The sequence below is a fragment of the Siniperca chuatsi genome, linkage group LG23 (assembly GCF_020085105.1).
Source record: "Siniperca chuatsi isolate FFG_IHB_CAS linkage group LG23, ASM2008510v1, whole genome shotgun sequence".
Taxonomy (NCBI): Eukaryota; Metazoa; Chordata; class Actinopteri; order Centrarchiformes; family Sinipercidae; genus Siniperca; species Siniperca chuatsi.
Window position 1 is genome coordinate 20,647,558 of NC_058064.1, and position 18,707 is coordinate 20,666,264.

The following is an 18,707-nucleotide window of genomic DNA, read 5'->3' on the forward strand; positions in this document are numbered from 1 at the left end:
TAGCTGGAAAGTGCTAAGTCTGCATTTCCCATGAGCTCTATTGCTTCATTACATCATCATTTGAAGAGAAGGGAAGAGGTGTAAAAGCTGGTATCATTCCAGATAAGGTTCAGTAACAAGGTTCAAACAAAAACCCTATGGTTACATCAAGGAAGGTACAGTGACAGTGAAAAGCTTCTGAAATGTAGCATTTTCCATTAAATCTCAAGCAGTGCAACTATACATTCATTGCAAATACCCTAAAATTAGACTACATAGAATAGGTATGAGTTTGGAAATATCTGTAGATTCTCATTTTATTGGAAATAGGGTAGTTCTTTTCATTCTAATTCTCTACCTCTCACACTTAAGTCCAGAGTAAGATATCCCCACAGCTACTAGACAAATGAAATGGACTGTAGAAATTTACAGCCCCCAAAGGATGATCCCAAGGATTCCTAACTCTGTAACTTTTTGTCTCGAGCTACCCACTTACTAACCAACTGGTTTCCATGGAATTTGCAGTTTAATAATGCTTTAGTCACTACGAGCGGATATATTGCAAGATTGGATATTTTGGCAGAAAACAAATTAAATGTGTTACGCTGGAACTTGAAATACTGAATCCAGACGCAGGACGTAGAACATAGAACACGGAGGTAGAAAGCTAGTGCAAAAGAGTTTTATTTGACACAAGACTTAAGTGTGTCTTAAGGGGTGCACAGAGTCTCTGAGTTGGGGAGAGCCAGGGGTTGAGTCCAGGTCCAGAGTGAGAGTCCAGAGATCCAGGGAGTGAGTCCAGGGCTTGCAGGAGTGGGAATGAAGCCGTAGTAGGGTCCAGGCAGGGGGGGAACTGAAGGCACAAGAAACAAGGGTTAGCATAAAGCTCAGATAAGGCAACAGCGAACAAAAGGCTGGAATGAGACTAACTGGGTAGCTGAGTCTACAATCTGGCAGCGTCTTGGAGTTGAAGCCCAGTATTTGAAGCAGAGTACATTAGAGATGATTTGCAACTTGCCAGCCGACACCCACACACCTGATCCCACTCCTGTAATCAAGCACAGACACACAGCACACAGAGAGAGAGGGAGAGAGAGACTCCTGGCTAGGAGGAAGCAGAGGGCATGACAATATGTTGTCAGTGAACATTTTACTGACAATAATTTTGCAAATTGCCAAATACGTTAATTAACAACATTTTCTCATTATCTTAATAGAACAGTAATCCAGTCTGCATTACGTTTCCTTCAAAACATTCTGTTCTGCAAATTAATAGTTGAAATCCTGATTCGGGGACAGCCTTATTAGCTTTCTCCATTTTGGAATCTCTGGCTCTTCCTCAAAGGTCAGCATTTCAAGACAGCTTGCTATTGGTCAACGGTGCAAAATGTACCCGTTAAATGCTGGTGTGAGTGAGTCTATACTAAACCTGGTCTTCCTGGATCCTATTTTATCATCAGTTTATCAGAGACAGTCTTTGAATTGATTGTAAGAGTAATAACAGCTCATCCTTTCTCTTTTGTCCATGAATTTTTTCGAGTGTTCCACTTATAATTGTTATTATTAGTCTTATTACTATTATTATTATTATGTTATTAATATTACTATTACAGCTACCATTACATTATTATTATTTTAAAATTCTAGGTGGAATTAGCATTGTGCTTCCCTCTCCCCCACCACCCCTGTTCTCTCTCCGCCTCTCTCTCTCTCCCTCTCTCTCCCCCTACCTACCTCCCTCTCTCTCTCCCTCTCTCTCCCCCTACCTACCTCCCTCTCTCTCTCCCTCTCTCTCCCCCTACCTACCTCCCTCTCTCTCTCCCTCTGTGGATGGCTGCCCACCCTGAGTCTGGTTCTGCCCGAGGTTTCTGCCTCTTAAAGGAAGTTTTTCATGCTCATGGTGGGAATTGTTGGGTCTCTGTAAATAGTATTAATAAGAGATGAGTACGGTTTAGACCTGCTCTATAGGAAAAGTGCGATGAGATGTTGTGAATTGGCACTATATAAATAAATAAATTGAAAAATTTAAATTAAAGAGCAAAATGTGTATTTAAGGAGATATTAATGAGTGTACTTTAAGATCCCAATGGGACTCTTAATTATTGCTTCATTAAAAGCAAGTGTGCTGAAAAGGTCAGCCCAGTCAAGCCTCTTTATGTTAAAAACACATAGACATACATAGCATCAATTAGACAAACATACAACTATATACTGTATATGTAATTTACTGGTTACTGAGAAGCAAAAGTGTGTTTGTGTATATACAGTATACAGTGTGTATTTTCCAAGTGTTGTCTGTGGGGAAGAGGTTTTCAGTCTTATAATCAGCACCAGCTTTTTGTAATACCTCCTGTCCTCCCTTAGCGCTTTACAGTCTTATTTCTGTTTTCCACAATGCCTCTCTGCTTAGCTCTGTCTTACATTTCAGATGACATTTGGTTCAAGGAGTCTTTATTGAACTGTGCTGCAATTTTGGGGAGAAAACATTCCTTAAACAGAATGTTTCTTGGTAGAAAATATCATTTTGTCACACTAAATGCTGCCAGGTGTTGCTGCTACTTTCTTCTCAGGCTGTTTATTCTGGGGATCTGTATTCATATTTGGTAACTTTTTTTCTGCAATGCAAAAGTCACGATTCTGTCATGCTTGTGTGCCTTGCACTCTGAGAATTCAAAATATTCAGAATAATTTCAGAGCTTCATTGGAGCAGGAGAGAGATCTCTGTGCTTCTGAATGTACAAGCAGAATCACTTTATTTGCCCAGAACATTTTGTAGATGTATATTGTTCCTTGAATTTAACTTATCGTAGGAGCAGTAACCCTGAATGTAACCATAATATGTTCATAATGACTATAAAGAGCACCTTTATACTCACTTTACCTTGAACACGCCCCTTATCATATTTTTAAAAATGCATTCGAAATCCATAACTTTGGACAAAGCCAGGCTGGTTGTTTCCAGTCTTTATGCTAAGCTACGCACTTCCTGGCTATAGCTTCACACCTAACACACAGAAATGAGATTGGTATTGATCTTCTTATTTACTGTATGTCCAACTGTCCAGAGTTCCCAGCCCTTGCAGACTTGTGGATTGTATGGACATATACTCATGAATTCCAGAGTGCAGAGAGCTGTCCAAATCCACAAATCAAGTCAGCAAAGGATCTCATGCACATTTTCTCTGGAGTCCGGCTCAGCTTCAGACTTCACGAGGCACTTCTCTTTAAGCATAGTAAACTACCAATAAGTTACACAGTTTTGATACACTGTATAACCCCAATGTTCCATATTTACCAGTTTATTTATTTTTATATTTAAGTTCATTTATGTAGTAAAGCCCTGGTCACACCAGAAAGTGGCACAGTGAAGTTTATCTGCATGTCCTCACAAAATATGTGGTACTAGAACTGAAAATCAATTGCAGTAGTCCAGCCTAGAAGTAACAAATGCATGCACTAATTTTTCGGCATCATTTTGAGACAGGATGTGCTTGATTTTGTCACCAAAGTTTAACTCAACACAAAAGGATTTGTGCAGATTAACTTTGCCCCCACAAGTGAATCCACTGACTGCAGCAATTTTTCCTTAAGGTCAAGTCAAGTCAGTTTTATTTATATAGCCCAATGTCACAAATCACAAATTTGCCTCAAGGGACTTTACAATCTGTACAGCATACGACACCCTCTGTCCTTAGACCCTCGATTCGAAGGAGGAAAAACTCCCCCAAAAAACGTTTTGACGGGAAAAAATGGAAGGAACCTCAGGAAGATCAACAGAGGAGGGATCCCTCTCCCAGGACGGACAGACATGCCATAGATGTCGTGTGTACAGAATAGACCAATAGTAAAATTACAGTGTGGACAATCATGATGACAATATTATAAATAGATTGTAAAATATATGAAGAAAGGATCCGGGAGGGTGTCAGGTGTCGAGATAGGATCTGAGCCTCACAACCTCCTCTCCACCATTGAGTCCTGGAAGAGGACAGACTACACAAACACACAAGAAGCAAGACTCGGTCACACCATTCCCACAGGTAGGAGAAAGTAACCGACACACACAGAGCGAGAGAGAGAGACGAGAGGAGAGGCGGAATCTCCTGGAGGACCAAGATCCAGATCCAAAACATTTGGAGAGAGGCACCGACAGCCAGAAGAGAGAGAGGTCCCAGGACGGCCGGTGATCCAGCACAGAGAAGCCTGAGTGAAAAGAGAGGAGGAGAAACTAGAGAGCGAGAGAGAGAGGCACACGGCTGTAACAGAGGGTTAGAGAGATGCAGTGGTTTTCAGGACATTTACAATATTGTCATCGACAGGACAAACATGAACTATAAGCACTTGGCTTAATAGATTCATTGAAGCTGAGACCGCCCCGCCGGATGGATAATGGGAAACGGGTTCAAGGTAATCAAGAAAAAGCAGCTAACTGAAGGTTGAGGCAAAAAGACGAGTTTAAGTTTGGATTTAGAGGCCCCAGCAGTCAGAAGAAGGGAGCACGATAGGAAAAGGCCCTGCAGCCAGCCGACCTCTTTTTAACTCGGGATGGAATATAAGGTTTAAGGTGATCACACGGGTATGAAGGGGCGAGACCATTTACAGTTTTGTAAGTCATCAGAAGCACCTTAAAGTCTGATCTGACATGGATAGGGAGCCAATGAAGGGAAGCTAAAATCGGTGTGATACAAGAGAATTTTTTTGTTTTAGTTGAAGGGAATATTCTGCGCATTTTATGTGGATGTCCAGTCAGTGTTGATGGTAAATTAACTTGATAGACATGCCCAGGTGGTAACGATAAAGCTACATGTGAAAAAGAAATGGTGAAATGCAAGAATTTGTTTGCTTGGCAATGTTGTGTAACTTTGATTAGCAGCGGATCAGAGCTGTAGTGGCCCGCTGGGTGGGCGTGGGCATCAGAAACTTGGATGCAATGCATCCTGGTACACGTAGGCACTGCTGGCATGGCTCAGTGAGTAAGAGAACTCTGCTTAGTCAGTCAGTATAGCACGCACTGAGGAATTTATTGCTTCAATTGACTACCTTTACCATCAACACTTGACTGAACATCCACGTAAAAGGTGCCGAATTTTCCCTTTAAGATTCTAGCCGCAGTATTCTGAACCATTTGAAGCCTTTTAGCACTAGCATGTGGTAAACCTGACATCAAAACGTTACAATAATCATGTCAAGCAAAAATTTGGATCTCTGCATCAGCCAAGGACAGAAAAGAACTAATTTTAGCTGTGTTGCGTAGGGCTCGATAGTACACAAACTGCCCATGTGCTCATTCTGCAAGTTGGATCCCAGTTCATTCCATTCCACTTCTTGAGTATTTCCATTTTATACTTTTACTCAGTTACATTTCAGAGAGAAATATTGTGCTTTTTACTCCACTACATTTATTTAACAGCTGTGGTTACTAGTTACTTTTTAGATTAAGATTTTACATATAAAACATGTGATCAGTTTATAAAATATGATGCATCATTATAGATTAAACTACTCAACAGCACTAACTACAAATTACAACAACATGAATGAAGTATGAAATAGTAAAAATTTGTCCACTTCGACCAACACAACATTAAAGTACTGCTTACATATTGATACATCAAAAATTATGATCCAATAATATAATAATATAACACTGACAGGGAACATTCTGCATAATGAGTACTTTTACTTTCAACACTTTAAGTACAATTTGTTGCTGATACTTCTATACTTTTACTATGCAGGATGTTTACTTATAATGTAATTTTATACAGTAGTATGGCATTACTACTTTTATGATTTGAATACTTCTTCCACCACTGTTGGATTCAGCCACTCGATCACCAGGGACCATTTCCTGCAATACAATAACAGTGTTCGATCTTCTGTTAGTAGTTCCCTAAAAGAGACAGACGCGTGTCTTCAACAGCTACATTTGGAATGCATAGTAAAACAGATTAGACTTTTTCAAAGTGCTAGAATTGTGCCATTTCCAATTCTCTAGTATAGGACAACAGTGCTTATGTAGTAAGTACAAGTAAGCTGTGCAACACTTTATCAGGTCAGGCAGTGTAATTAGTAAGGACAACTGGACTTGTGGAGCCAGTTTGATGTCAAACAGACTCGCAGTGTAGGCGTTAAAACTGACCTTTAATTATAGTGCCCACTTTAGGCCAGTCAGTCTCATTTTTAAGGGAGAGCTGCTTTTGCACAGTTTCAAGTCTATCAGATTGTATTGTTAACCTAGCACCTACGTTAGGTCCATTAGCAGAACTGCAAAGATTAGTCGATTAATCAAGTAGTTGTCAACTATTAAATTAATCTGCAACTGTTTTTTGAAGAAAAAATGTCCAAATTCTCTGATTTCAGCTTTTCAAATGTAAATATTTTCTGGTTTCTTTACTCCTCTATGACAGTAAACTGAATATCTTTGGGTTGTGGACAAAACAAGACATTTGAAGACGTCGTCTTGGGGCTTTGGGAAACAGTGATCAACATTTTTCACCATTTTCTGACATTTTATAGAGCAAACAACTAATCCATTAATTGAGAAAATAATCGACAGATTAATCAATAATGAAAATAATCGTTAGTTGCAGCCCTCTTCATTAGTGTCAAAGCAGACTCCGTTCAGAAAGAGATGATGTGATTTTTCCATTGCTGTTCATTCAATTTCTCTACACCCCAACACTAAATTCATTTAGTGTGACAGGCTGGTGTTTGGAGTTCATTCTCAGAACTCTGTATGCTACTTATAAGCATCTTAGGTGAGGTGTTTGGATCATGCAGAGCCTGTAGCAGCGCTGAGAGCAACACAGCCAACATAGACTCTCTCTGGAACGGAATTCTGTCTTTAATGAGTATGAGAGCTGCAGGATGGGAAAGGAGCGTGTGATGGGTTGTATTTGAATGTTAATTGTACCTGTGAGGGCTGTCAGCACTGCCGATATTGTTATTGTTGCATGTGTGTATGAGAGAGAGGGAGACAGAGAAAGAAATGTGTGTGATTGGTGTGTATAGAGTTTTTAGGTCACCACACTTCGTCCTCTCTTTGTTGGTGATGTTTCATGAATTAAAAGTCAGTCTCTCACACACATACACACACACACACACACACACACACACACACACACACACACTCTACCTCCCTCAGACTGCATGCAGCTGTGAGTACGAATATGTTTTCTCGACCCTTGCGACCTTTTCTCACTGCAGTCCAGTTCTGTATAAAGCACATGCTGCTGACCCCACTGTGACCTCAGGAAGTAATTTGCACTCCAGCGTGCCCCTTCCTGCCCTCTCCCTTGACCCCACAATCTGACTGATGGGATGTTAACAACCTAACGTTGAGTCCAGAGCCTCAGTGGATTCTATTTTAACTTCCTTCCTGTGTTAAAGGAGTGGGGAGGTTGCACTTTAAATCAAGCTCCATTTTGGTCCACAACACCCATAAACATATAGGGTACATTTCAAGTCTCTTAATTGCATCCACGTTTCCCTCACTTATGTCTTTTCCTTGCGTCTTAGTCCCTCCCACCGGGGAAGCATGGAGAGACGGAGGAAACCATGCAAGGAGAGAAGAAACGAGGAAATATGTTTTTAGAGAAATGAGACGTCCTTTCCTCCGAAGCATCACATGAAGCGACGTCCGTTTCTGATGAAGGCGGCAGCTGATCACAGCTGGATCAGCTGTCAGTCGGCTTTAACAGCTGTAGAGACGTTTGATGGAGTTTGTGTCTGCACACATGCACACTGTGTTAATACTAATAAAAGGCACACGAGAGCAGCAGTGTTTTCTCTCTGTAGCCTGTTACCTGTTTAACAAACACCTGCACATGAATAACAAGCTGCATTCTGTAATTATACTGTGTCCTGTGTCCTGCTCAGAGGCGCAGGAATCATTTCTACTGGCAGAATGCGTTTATATTATGTATTCATTATTTGCATCTGTATTCTATTTATTGATATTTTGATTGTGAATTCATTATTGAATAACCCAGAACATGATTATGGTGTCTTAAATTATTTATTAGGCTAAACGTTTCAGGGAAAATTTTAATGATGTAACTCATATCAAACCCGACGCTCAGGAATTATCAGCCTCACATGTGACTGAATGGAAATGACGTAAATGATGTAAAAAGTGTTTCTTGCTGACAGACTATCCTACTCTCTCTGACTTTAATCAGAATCAGAAATACTTTATTTGTATCCATAATAAAAGTTAATAGGGGAAATAAGATAAGAAAAATCTTTCTAATAAATGAAGAACGTTGTTTGTGGTCCTTTTATTGTTCAGACCTACAAATAACAGATTTCTAACTACATGGTGAATCAGAAAACAAATCAAATATACAATTTGGGAGTTATACACTTTAATCTGTCTACACTCCAGTTTGAAACTCCAGTGATGTTGTGATTTATCAGGTCAGTCTGAATTTGGAAGTAACTTCCACAAGGATTGTATGGCTACAGCATGCTCTAGTTTTGTGTGTATGTGTGTGTGCATGTGGTCAGTATGTGTGTGCATGTCTCCATCATATCTGTGCCTGTTTATGTCTGTGTCCATTTCTGTGCAGCCATTGTCAGTGTGTTTGGGCCAGTGTGTGTGGGTGTTTCAGTGCCAGTGGTCAGTTTTTGCAAGTGTGTTTGTGAGATGCAAGGCCATCTGTGGTTCTGCCTAGCCTTTCCAGTGTGGGCAGCAGGTCTTCTTTCAGCTTCTGTCTTCTTTTCCTGGATGGTTACATAAAAAAGGTCTAAAGGCTTACAGGACCATGAGGCAGGCAAGGTTCAAAAACAGGCAGGTAACAGATTACAGAATGCAGATAACAGATTACGGAGGCTGGAAAGCAAAGGCATACGTTGTGTCAGTCATAGAAAATTAGAATGAGCGTTTTAGAAGTCCTCACACAGCCATCCTGTTGTCTGTCTTGAAAACACTTCCCTCTGGAAATAACACCTCTGATTGGATTTCTGTTTTTGGGTAGAAACAAATTATTCCTGTAGCATTATTTTATTGGTTTGAAATATAATGACAGCCAACTGTGTCTCAGCTCTTTCCTAACCAACTTTTGGACTTAAAAGTTAGTGTCTATAGTACTGTTTGTACGTGATTATAGTAGGATTAGTAGGAGTGGGCAATTTGACAATATATACTGGAAGACAATATAAATTTGTCAACATTCACAGATTTTACTATACCATGGTATCTATCCCCTTAATATCTCTGGTTACATAAGACCATTGTAGGTAATGTTGTAAATCACTGTGTAGGTCTGTTTTCTGCAATATTGGATTTGTATATGGTTTTTGCATTAATGTGATAAAGTACACAAAACCAACATTCATGTCATGTTATTTTATTGATAAACAGTTTATGAATTGGTTTTCCAGATTAAAACACTGCCTTAAATGATCAAGTTAGTTATTTACCTCTGGGGTATCCTCAGAGTTCCTGGGGACATGCGACCAAAAATCTGACTAAACATAATCATTGGTCGCACCAGTGCACTTGAAATTTAGCAGGTCTGATTTTTTTTTTTTTAAATGTATAAAAATATTTTTTAACAAACACCAACTGGGTAGTGCAGTAGTGATGGATAATGAAAGCTGGTAACCCGAAATTTATTATCAAGCTGTAGCCTCTCCCCTGCTCTCTGTGTCGGGGCTGAGCTCCTCCACGTACATATATACACACACACACAAACACGGAGCGAAGTCAGCGGACAGCAGAGCAGAAAGGCCGAGGTGGAGACAGTGAAGTGAAGATAACTATTCAATTTAATTAAATTTTATTTATATAGCGAGAGAGACGAGAAAGCACAACACTATAGGAGAGAGAAGATGTCGAGTTAGTAACATGCATTAATAGTTTAAGAATGTGTACAGATGGAGAGGGAGAGGAGGAGAGAGTTGAAGAAGAGATGGGAAATCTCCCGGCAGTCTAGGCCTATAGCAGCATAACAAGGGATGGCTCAGGACTCACCTGAGCCAGCCTTAACTATAAGCTTTATCAAAGAGAAAAGTCTTAAGCCTCTTAAATGTGAAGATGGTGTCTGCCTCCCAAACCCAAATTGGGATCTGATTCCACAGGAGAGGAGCTTGATAGCTGAAGGCTCTGGCTCCAATTTTACTTTTGGAGACTCTAGGAACCACAAGTAACCCTGCATTCTGGGAGCGCAGTGTTCTAGTGGGGTAATAGGTTACTATGAGCTCTTTAAGATATGAGGTGCTTGACCATTAAGAGCTTTGTAGGTGAGGAGGATTTTAAATTCTATTCTGGATTTTACAGGGAGCCAGTGCAGAGAAGCTAATATTGGAGAAATGTGATCTCTTTTCTTAGTTCTTGTCAGTACCGCAGCATTCTGGATCAACTGGAGAGTCTTTAGGGACTTATTCGGGCAGCCTGATAATAAGGAATTACAATAATCCAGCCTAGAAGTAACAAATGCATGGACTAGTTTTTCTGCATCATTTTGAGACAGGATGTGCCTGATTTTTGCAATGTTACGTAGGTGAAAGAAGGCAGTCCTTGAAGTTTGTTTTATGTGGGAATTAAAGGACATATCCTGATCAAAGATAACTCTGAGGTTCCTTTCGGTGGTGCTGGAGGCCAGGGCAATGCCATCTAGAGTAACTATATCTTAAGATAACGTGTCTCGGAGGTGTTTGGGGCCAAGTACAATAACTTCAGTTTTGTCAGAGTTTAACATCAGAAAATTGCAGGTCATCCAGGTTTTTATGTCCTTAAGGCATGCTTGAAGTTTAGCTAGTTTTATTTATTTTAGTTTTATCAGGCTTCATCGATTTGAGATAATTGGGTATCATCCGCATAACAATGAAAGTTTATGGAGTGTTTCCTAATAATATTGCCTAAAGGAAGTATATATAAAGGTGAATAGAATCGGTCCAAGCAAAGAACCTTGTGGAACTCTGCGACTAACTTTGGCGTGCACAGAGGACTCACCGTATTAAAGAGCTCATAGTACCCCATTACCCCACTAGAATACTGCGCTCCCAGAATGCAGGGTTACTTGTGGTTCCTAGAGTCTCCAAAAGTAGAATGGGAGCCAGAGCCTTCAGCTATCAAGCTCCTCTCCTGTGGAATCTGGAGATCCCAGTTTGGGTTTGGGAGGCAGACAGCATCTCCACATTTAAAACTAGGCTTATGACTTTCCTCTTTGATAAAGCTTGTAGTTAGGGCTTGCTTGGGTGAGTCCTGAACCATCCCTTAGTTATGCTGCTATAGGCCTAGACTGCTGGGAGACTTCCCATGATGCACTGAGCTCCTCTCCCTCTCAATTTTTATGCATTTCTATCCCATTAATTCATGTTACTAACTCGACATCTTCTCTCTCCTATAGTTTTGTGCTTTCTTGTCTCTCTCTTCTCAACTTCTGTCGCTTTCAGCAGGTATTTCTGCCTCCGGAGCTGCAGAGACTGGATCTGTGGTTGTGGGCCACCTGCTGCCCCTGTGTTCCTGCTCGACAACTGCTACTACAGTTGTTGTTATTGGTCTTGTTGCTATTGTTGTCATCATTATTCCTGTCACTATCATTCCTATTATTATTATTATTATTTTATTAATATTAATATTACTACTACAATCATATTATTATTATTTTGAAATTGTAGGTGGAATTTGCATTGTGCCCCCCCCTCTCTTCCTCTCTCTCCTCTCTCTCTCTCTCTCTCTCTCTCTCTCTCTCTCTCTCTCTCTCTCTCTCTCAACCCAACACGGCAGCGGCAGATGGCCACCTACGTTTGAGTCTGGTTCTGCCCTAGTTTTCTGAAAGGAAGTTTCTTAAAAGGAAGTTTTTCCTTGCCACTGTCGTCAAGTGCTTCCTCATGGTGGGATTTGTTGGGTCTCTGTAAATAAAATTCTAAAAGAGTACTGTCTAGACCTGCGTTATAGGAAAAGTGCAATGAGATAACTTCTGTTATGGCGCTATTTAAATAAATAAATTGAAATTAAATTGAAATTTATGTATTTGTACTACTGCTGTTTGAAATGACAGAAACTGGTTGTTTCAATCATTTACAGTATATTTACTTTAAGCTTTTTGTTGTCTTTTTAACTATTCTTTCTGCAGTCTTAACCAACTTACAATTGACTCAGGTTGGTATAACATTCAGTGCAGAGACAGGGCAACAGGGAAAACGAGGGATTGGACCCAATTGCAGACACAGAGGCAGAGCTGGTGAAGTTCAAAGATTTAATGATAAATCAAGGCTTACACCAATGGTCAGGCAGGAAGAGATCAAAACCAGGAAAGTCAGTCAAACTCAGGCAAACAAATTCGTAGGAAGCAGAAAATCAAAAGTCCAGTAAACAGGCAAGGTCCAAGAAACAGTCCAAACACAAGGAACAAACAGAGAAAATGGCTGGAACGTAGGCACATATAACTGAATGAAATACACAAGTGAGGGAAGATAATTAGGCACAGGTGAAACTAATCAGGGCAGGGCAAACAATCAAAACTGGTGGGCAAAACACAAAGACAGGAAGTGAAACTATGCAACACACGAGGAGAGGTGAGTATACCAAAATATCACTAACTCCTTGCACGCCTAACTGCGCTGCCAAGCAAATAGCATCTCGATGCTCCCTTGCTATTTGCAGGTATGTAAATTTGATAATATGCATACATTTGGTGCAAAATTGGCCCCTTTCTGTGCAAATGAGCCTCATTGATAAACAAAGTTATATTCACAAACACCAGCTCTTATTAGAGCTGTGAGTTAGTTAGTTTGTGACACGCATTTAGAGTGAAATTATTAGCATCTTTGTAGAGTTGGTGGTAACTGAACATTTATAAGGGGTGTCATGCCCAGACTTTCCAGTGATCATGGCAGCAGTGGTTGTAGCCAGGCGAAGCAATAGCGCGTCACAGTACATCACATGCACACAGGTGGCTCAGAGACAGTACAATACCTGATATTTACCATGAGGGCATGAAACTTTAAAACAACATAAAACCTGCTGCTGTGAGAATCAGAGACGGTGGTTACACACTGTAACAGTCCAGCATAGAGCAGAGTAGGAGAGAACACAGTTAAAGTACCCCAAATAACAATCACTGCATACAGAGTGAGTCATAGAAAAATAAGAGACATCCCGCAGATAGAAACGAATGAAAGAGCAGAGAGATTTATTTGATCATTAGAATAGTTATAAAATTAGAACAAGTTATCTTTCAAATCAAACATCTCTTTCCATATGAGTGGAAAGTATTGTTCTTGCAACTGCATTTATAACATTGTTTGACTCAAACGTAGATTAACCATGTCATGTCATATGCTACTTCAGTACACCTTAAGAACAAATATTAATGGGACCACTACAGAAAATTGCAGATGAACATTTAACAGATGCAAAACAATGGCAAATTGGACTCAGCTGCAAAACCTTATGGGCGGGTTTGCGCTGAAATATCATTAGCGCAGTATCTTTTGGGATTCATACCTTGAGACAATGCAGATAGCGGTTGCAAATGATTTGCAATTCATGGTGCTATCAGCAGCTGCAATTCATTCTTTGTGAATTCGCCCCTCAGTGTGTGCATTACTGTCTGTGATATTACTGTAAGTCCATTACCAATCTATGATGCCAGCAGTAGCTCTCTGTTTATGTTTGTAGATGTTCATAATGTTTATGGTTGTATCAATGTCAGATCATATCAGCATGTCAGCAGTGTGTTTGTGTTCTTCTCTCTATAATATTCAGGCCATTACCTGTTGAGGATCGCATCAGTAGCTTAAAGTGTTTTTCAGAGTTTGTTTGTTCATTGTGTGTCTATAATATCACTATAGGTCCCTTCCAATCAGGGGTGGTCTCAATAGCTGTTGATGAGCCCACCAACAGCAGCACAAACCTTTGATTGGAGGAACACTAATCAGCACTTCACACTTCTCTCACTGTCATTACTGCTAATGAGCCAATCCACTGAACCCAGCAAGGGGCCACCGACTCAGCCAATTAATGGCCTGTTTGTTCAAATAAACACAGCCATGGTGGGATAACATGGAAGGAGAGAAGGCAGAGGCTGTGGGCATTAAGAAATATGAATGGCATCAGAAATGTGCTCTATAGAAAAAGGAATTAACTGTAAATTGATAATTTGATCCCCTTAATTGCTTCTCTGTTGCACAGATGATTGTTAATATTTAAGACTGATTGGTCATGGCTACTGAATGTGCATATATCAGTGTGTACAAGTGTGTGTGTGTTGGCAAAAACTGAATGGTACATATTACTATTCATCATGAATGTGCTTTTCAGCCATGCTGTTTGAAGCCGTTACACTTGGAGCCTTTTGACTTGGTTTATTAAAAAATGTAATATCAGGTTTGTTTGCTGTGAATGTGCTCATATATCTTGTTTGTGTTTGTGTTTCTCTCTCTCACGTGCTCTCTCTCTCTCTCACTCTCTCTGCAGAGACAGGAGAGCAGGGAGGTGTTGGTGGGAATGTTGCTTCTGGTGTTTCCCTTCATTCCTGCCAGTAACCTTTTCTTCAGGGTGGGATTTGTTGTGGCCGAGAGGGTTCTTTACATGCCAAGGTGAGTAAGTGTGTGTGTGTGTGTGTGTGTGTGTGTGTGTGTGTAGGGGCGAGTGAATATGTGCATGTACCTGCATTGATATGTTTATTGTGTATGATTTGTACTCCCTCACTTCTTTAAAGAGCAAGTAAATATAATTTCTTGAGAGAAATATGGTTGGTCTTGGTTTATTAATAAACTTTTCAACAAAACTTAAGGATTTTTTGTTCGTTTAATTAATTTCTTCATCCCTTTGTAGGCCCTGAACACACTGGAAACACATTGTGCAACGCAAAATATATCTTTCTTAAGTCACTTTATCTCAGATTGCCACATTAATATATGGAAGCGTATACGGGACTATATTCAAATGATAATTTAAACTTGAAAATGAAAATGTAATTCCACAATGGCATGATAATTTTCCACATATATATTTGTTATTTAAATAAAAATGAAAATGAAATAATCCAATTTTCATTTTCACAAACTTGAATTGGCGTTCTATGACCATATTAAAATGAAAATGGAAAAGCTGTTTGACATTTACTTTTCAAAGTTGTAACCTGCTGTACAGTGGACAATATTCAACTGTTAATTCAAATTTGAAAATGAAATTGCAATATAAACAATGTAACCTGATTTTCCATTTATGCATATTTAAGTCAAAATGAAAATGAAAATTTCTAACAATTTAAAAATGAAAACAACATTTGACATTTAATTTTCAAAGACTTAACCTGCTGTACAGTGGACAATATTCAAATGCAATAAGTGAAACACCACGCTCCTTGTCTTTTCATTTACATTTACATGTCACCACGCTCTTTTGGGGTCAACATGAAAATGAAATCTGTCAGTGCTCTCATCAAGGCGGGTCGCTTGAACATCTGCTGCTTTGCTCATGTGTGTAGTCGACTTGTGGCCAGAGTTGCCAAGTCCGCTTATAATACGTGACTTTGGGCTCCGTTTTTTCGAAGTCGCTTTTAAAAAATATGGCTGCTTGTTAGGAAAATCTGACAAGCAACATTTTTTACATTTATGGTTGCTCTTTTCCCCGGTGCAGTGATTGACACTGTCTGCTCACTGCCTCACACATAATATCAGTGCAGTAGTGTAATTCGCCCCACGTGAACCTACCCCCCCCCCCTTAAATCAGTATTGTTACAGACTTACTAGATGTAATCAGATTACATCATGCTTTGAAAGCAATCCAACAATCACATATTCTGTCAATGAAAATTGTAATCATTAATGGATAATGTTTCCAAGTTGTCAGCATCACCCTAAACTACACTGAGGCTTTATATTAATATTGGGCTTGTTTTGGGCTTGTTTTTGAAGCTGCAGGTACTTATTGGTCTCGCGAGAGTTGGCAACATTGCTTGTAGCAATAAGGCGAGAAGGCTGATGATAATGCCGATAATATTTTTGTTGGGATTTACAATGGTTAAAGGGGCACCAAACTGTGTAGGTGCAATCAATTAATTATGGCTATCAGAATTATCAAAGATAATCAAAAATAATAACTTTGATTATTACAAGGCTTTGTTGAATATTCGAATCTCATTGGTCAATTGCGTCATTCTACGGTCTGTTATTCCTGAAGAGCAGACCGCTGCTATGAATAACAGACCGTTGCTATGGACGCAGTTCTGATCATAGACTCTCGAGTCCAATCATATAAATCCGCAGTAAGAAGTCCTGTGGCAAAAAATGTTTTAAAATAATTTTAAAATCAATTTAATTTATTAATTAAATCAATATTGTGTCAAATTATTGATTTCTTTAGTAAGTATCCGAGTAATAAATGGGATAATGTACAGTGAGCCAGTCATTATTGCGAAATTAACCCCAACAGGGTGATGCAGGTCTAGAATCACCCTGAAGGGGTTCATTTTGCAATAATGACCGGCTCACTGTACATTATCCCTTACTCTTCTTAAGAAGAGAAATGACAGCTAATCAATTGATTGAGTCTCATATAATATACTAAACTATCAATGTGGAAGAGAGAATAGGGGGTGGGGGAGAAGGAAGCACAATGAAAATACCACCTAGAATTTTTAAATAATAATAATGTAATGGTAGTGGTAATATTAATATTAATAAAGTAATAATAATAGGAATGATAGTGATAGGAATAATAATGATAATAATAGTAATAAGACTAACAATTGTAGTAGCAGTTGTCGAGTAGGAACACAGGGGCAGCAGGTGGCCCACAATCACAGATCCAGACTCTGCAGCTCCGGAGGCAGAAATACCTGCTTAAAGCGACAGAAGGTGAGAGTAGAGAGACGAGAAAGTAGAAAACTACAGGAGAGAGAAGATATTGAGTTAGTAACATGCATTAATGGGATAAAAATGCATACAGATAGAGAGAGAGAGAGAGAGAGAGAGAGAGAGGAGTAGAGAGGAGCTCAGTGCATCATGGGAAGTCTCCCGGCAGTCAAGGCCTGTAGCAACATAACTAAGGGATGGTTCAGGACTCACCCAAGCCAGTCCAAACTAGGACCTGATTCCACAGGAGAGGAGCTTGATAACTCTAATGCTCTGGCTCCCATTCTACTTTTGGAGACTCTAGGAACCACAAGTAACCCTGCATTCTGGGAGCGAAGTGTTCTAATTGAGTAGTAAGATATTATGAGCTCTTTAAGATACAATGGTGCCTGATCATTAAGAACTTTGTAGATGAGAAGATGAATTCTATTCTGGATTTTACAGGGAGCCAGTGCATAGAAGCTAATATTGGAGACACATGATCTCTTTTCCTAGTTCTTGTCAGTACACGTGCCGCAGCAATCTGGATCAACTGGTGAGTTTTAAGGGACTTATTCGGGCAGCCTGATAATAAGGAATTGCAATAATCCAGCCTAGAAGTAACAAATGCATGGTATCATTTTGAGACAGGATGTGCCTGATTTTTGCAATATTATGTAGGTGAAAGAAGGCAGTCCTTGAAGTTTGTTTCATGTGGGAGTCAAAGGATAAATCCTAATCAAAGATAACTCTGAGGTTTTCTTATGGTGGTGCTGGAAGCTAGGTCAATGCCATCTAGAGTAACTATATCTTTAGATAATGTGTCTTGGAGGTGTTTTGGGCCAAGTACAATAACTTTTTTCAGAGTTTAACATCAGAAAATTGCAGGTCATCCGGGTTTTTGTCCTTAAGGCATGCTTGAAGTTTAGTTAACTGATTAGTTTTATCTAGCTTGATTGATAGATATAATTGGGTATCATCCACATAACAATGAGAGTTCATTGAGTGTTTCCTAATAATATTGCCTAAAGGAAGCATATATAAGGTGAACAGAAATCGGTCCAAGCACAGAACCTTGTGGAACCCCGTGACTAACTTTGGCGTGCACGGAGGACTCACCGTTAACATGTACAAATTGAGATCGATCTGATAGATAGGATTTAAACCAGCTTAGTGCGGTCCCTTTAATGCCAGTTAAATGTTCCATTCTCTGTAACAGGATGTGATGGCCAATGGTGTTGAGTGCAGCACTAACATCTAACAAGACAAGTACAGAGACAAGTTCATTGTCCGATGCAATTAAAAGGTAATTTGTCATTTTCACCAGTGCTGTCTCTGCGCTATGATGCACTCTAAATCCTGACTGAAAATCCTCAAATAAACTATTGTTATTTAGAAAGTCACACAACTGATTGGCGACTGCTTTCTCGAAAACCTTAGAGAGAAAGGGAAGGTTAGATATAGGTCTATAGATGGCTAAAAACCCTGGATCAAGAGTGGGCTTTTTAAGAAGAGCTTTAATTACAGCTATTTTAAAAGATACATAACCTGTTAATATAAAATAAAATAATAAAATAAAACTTTATATATAGAGCACTTATCAAAACAAAGTCCGAAGTGCTTCACAGCGAGAGAAATAAAATACCACAGTGAATGATAAAATACATTTTTATAAAACAATAAAATAAACAGCTCAGGTAAAATCAGGGTATGCTTTCCGATAAAAATGCGTCTTGTGAAGAAAATTAAAAGAAGACACTGACTCAGACAACCTAACCTACCTTCTGTCAAGTTGTTCCAGAGCCTCGGGGCCCTGATGACAAAATCTCTGTCCTCCTTAGTTTTCATCCTGGACTCAGGAACAGACAGAAGTCCCCTGCCTGAAGATCTCAAACTATGTAAAGATTCATAAGGGATTAAAAAGTCTAAAATAT

The 18,707-nt window shown here is 39.5% G+C and overlaps 1 protein-coding gene across 2 annotated transcripts in view; it reads left to right on the forward strand.

Annotated features, from left to right (window-relative positions):
- The window catches only part of tmtc1 (transmembrane O-mannosyltransferase targeting cadherins 1), a 162,520-nt gene that overhangs the window by 89,935 nt on the left and 53,878 nt on the right, over nucleotides 1–18,707 (forward strand). For both annotated transcript variants that reach the window (XM_044185918.1, XM_044185919.1), the window contains exon 8: nucleotides 14,411–14,532. In XM_044185918.1, the coding sequence (XP_044041853.1) occupies nucleotides 14,411–14,532 (122 nt within the window). The remainder of the gene's footprint in view (nucleotides 1–14,410; nucleotides 14,533–18,707) is intronic.